The 2,737-nt window shown below is 33.1% G+C and overlaps 1 protein-coding gene across 1 annotated transcript; it reads left to right on the forward strand.

Annotated features, from left to right (window-relative positions):
- Positions 1–265: 265 nt before the first annotated feature.
- On the forward strand, positions 266–1,630 carry HELRODRAFT_184253 (hypothetical protein; the record flags this gene model as incomplete). The annotated part of the gene is made up of 3 exons (XM_009019516.1): positions 266–482; positions 680–733; positions 1,566–1,630. 3 exons carry the CDS (start codon positions 266–268, stop codon positions 1,628–1,630), a joined length of 336 nt encoding a protein of 111 aa, XP_009017764.1.
- Between the last annotated feature and the right edge of the window lie 1,107 nt (positions 1,631–2,737).

Consider the following 2,737-nt stretch of genomic DNA (forward strand, 5'->3'; position numbering starts at 1 on the left):
GCAAAAACAACAGCAGCAGGTACTGCTACTACTGCAACTGCAACTACTTTTACCGCATTAATATCTGCTACCATAACCACTACTCCAAGAATATCAATAAACGCTGTTGCAAGAACAGCAACAAACGTTACTGTCGCAACGAAATCCGCTACAAAAACGACTACCTCTACTACTGCTATTGCTGCTGCTACACCAACAACTACGACTACAAGTGCTACTACTACAGCCGCAACTTCGAGTGCTACAACGACATCCAAATCTTCGAATGGAGTGGAAGAAGGGGGTCTCCATAGACCCGTTTAAAAATTTCACGAGTAAGAACACAACAGAGGCAAGCAACATTCACAACAACAACAACAACAATAACAATAATAATAATAATAACATATCAAATCACATTCCGGGAAATCCCCATAAAAATATGGGAGGTTCCGTGCCAGGTCACTGCTCATTTCAGCTATCCGGGATAATGTTTTCCGCAGGTTTTTTTAAATTCTAAATTTTTTAAGTTTCTTTGGTAACATGTTTGATGTCGTAATTAATTTGTGATGAATTGTCTGTTATATTTTTATTTCATAGAAAAAAAAAATGTTGTCTTAGTTTTATTTCGTCACAAATGATAATACTGACAATGATCGTCTCACTATCATCGTCGTCGTCGTCATCATCATCATTATAGATACGTACCCAAAATCAACATGGAGTCCCCATCCACCCCACTACACTTCTGAAGGTTTGTTTATTATTTTTATTGTTATTATTATTTTTATTGTTATTATTATTATTGTTATTATTATTATTGAAATAAAGGAATGAATGCGTCATACATTGACAGATTTCATAATATGATAGTGTAATGGTTAGAAGCGCCTGCTCTTGGGTTACAGTCACCACCGGGTTCAATTAACATTTCATCTATGGTATTTATGAATTATGCGCCGAAGAGAAAAAGAGAAAGAGAGAGAGAGAGTTATGAAAAGAAAAAAAATAGAAAAAAGAGAAAGAAAGAGAAAGAGAGAAAAAGAAGCGAGAATTATATTTTTTTTATTATTACCAAGGCATATATATATATATAATCATTTTTATGAAGATAGCCATGACTAACAATCAATGATAATACTGACAATGATTTTAACAACAATGACGATGATGACGACGACGATGATGATTAAGTTTGGAATCCATAAAACTTCATATACATAGAGTGACAGGTATCAGATTAATTTTCTTCTTCATTCATCGCTTCGTGCCTGTAGAACTGTGTCATTTTATCTCACTGACTCTTCTAAATACTCACCAAAAAATACCTAATGTCATTTTATCTCACTGACTCTTCTAAATACTCACCAAAAAATACCTAGAAATAAGCAAACATACCTGAGCATACACTAACATGCAAAAAACGCCAGCTTAAATACGTAAAACACTGCCTAAATGTTGTATTTAAAAGATGAAATACCTTTTAAAACACGCCTTCTTACGTAAAGAGGAATATACACTTGCGCGGAAATATTACAGCTAAAATTACATGGAAATACAGCTTAGTATTCAAAACGCTTTTTAAGATATAGCAGAATGCCATTTAAAGTGCCTAATTGGTTTTAGAATTCGAAATTTTTTAAAAATTTAATCACGTATGTATATTGTATATTGGAAGTTTTAATAGATGGATAATTAAATGAACGAAAATGAAGGGAAGAAATTGAATGAATGAATGAATGAAGGAATGAATGAATAAATGAGTGAGTGAATGAATGAACTGACGAATGATATAATGATATAATGTACATGTTTTGTACATTGTATGTTTTGTATAATGTAATTGTATATACTGTACAATTTCATGTGTCAGTTTTGCCTTGCTAAATGATGATCGGTTTGAATGATTGAATAATTATAGGATAGCTTTTTCATTTGACCGTTAATGTATGTGCGTATGTGTGTGTTTGTTTGTTTATGTATATATAGATGTGTATGTGTGTGTGTGTGTGTGTGTGTGTGTGTGTGTGTGTGTGTGTGTGTGTGTGTGTGTGTGTGTAAGCATGTGTGAACGTGTTTGTGTGACTATGTATAATTTATGATTGTGATTTGCATCTCATATATGAATTGTATACATGTACGTGTGTGATGTGTGTGTGCGCGCGTGTGTGTGTGTGCGCGTGTGTGTATGTATATATTTAATTTATTTATTTTGTTTGTATCATTATAATATAAATATAAATATTAATGAATAAATAGTGTCATAAATTTATTTTAAAATTATTAAAATTAACGCAGGTCTATTGGCTAGAACCATCCACACATCAACCAAGTCAACAGTTGAAACTGCCTTTAACCACTGGCGACCACAAGGTAGCCAAAACTACTACTACTACTACTACTACTACTACTACTACTACTACTACTACTACTACTACTACTACTACTACTACTACTGCTACTACTATTACTACTACTACTACTACTGCTACTACTACTACTAGTACTACTACTACTACTACTACTACTACTACTACTACAGCTACAACAACAACAACTACTACTACTACTATCACTACAACAACTACAACTATTATTATCAGTTTTCCTCATCATCGCCACTACCATCATCATAATTTATATTATTTTTACTATCATTGTCATCACCGTGGTTGTCATCGTCATCATCACCATCTCGAACATCATCATCAGATTCGCATCTTGAGGCAATAAGTTCGGTTGAACTGTCGTTATTATG

Source organism: Helobdella robusta (assembly GCF_000326865.2).
Source record: "Helobdella robusta unplaced genomic scaffold HELROscaffold_243, whole genome shotgun sequence".
NCBI lineage: Eukaryota > Metazoa > Annelida > Clitellata > Rhynchobdellida > Glossiphoniidae > Helobdella > Helobdella robusta.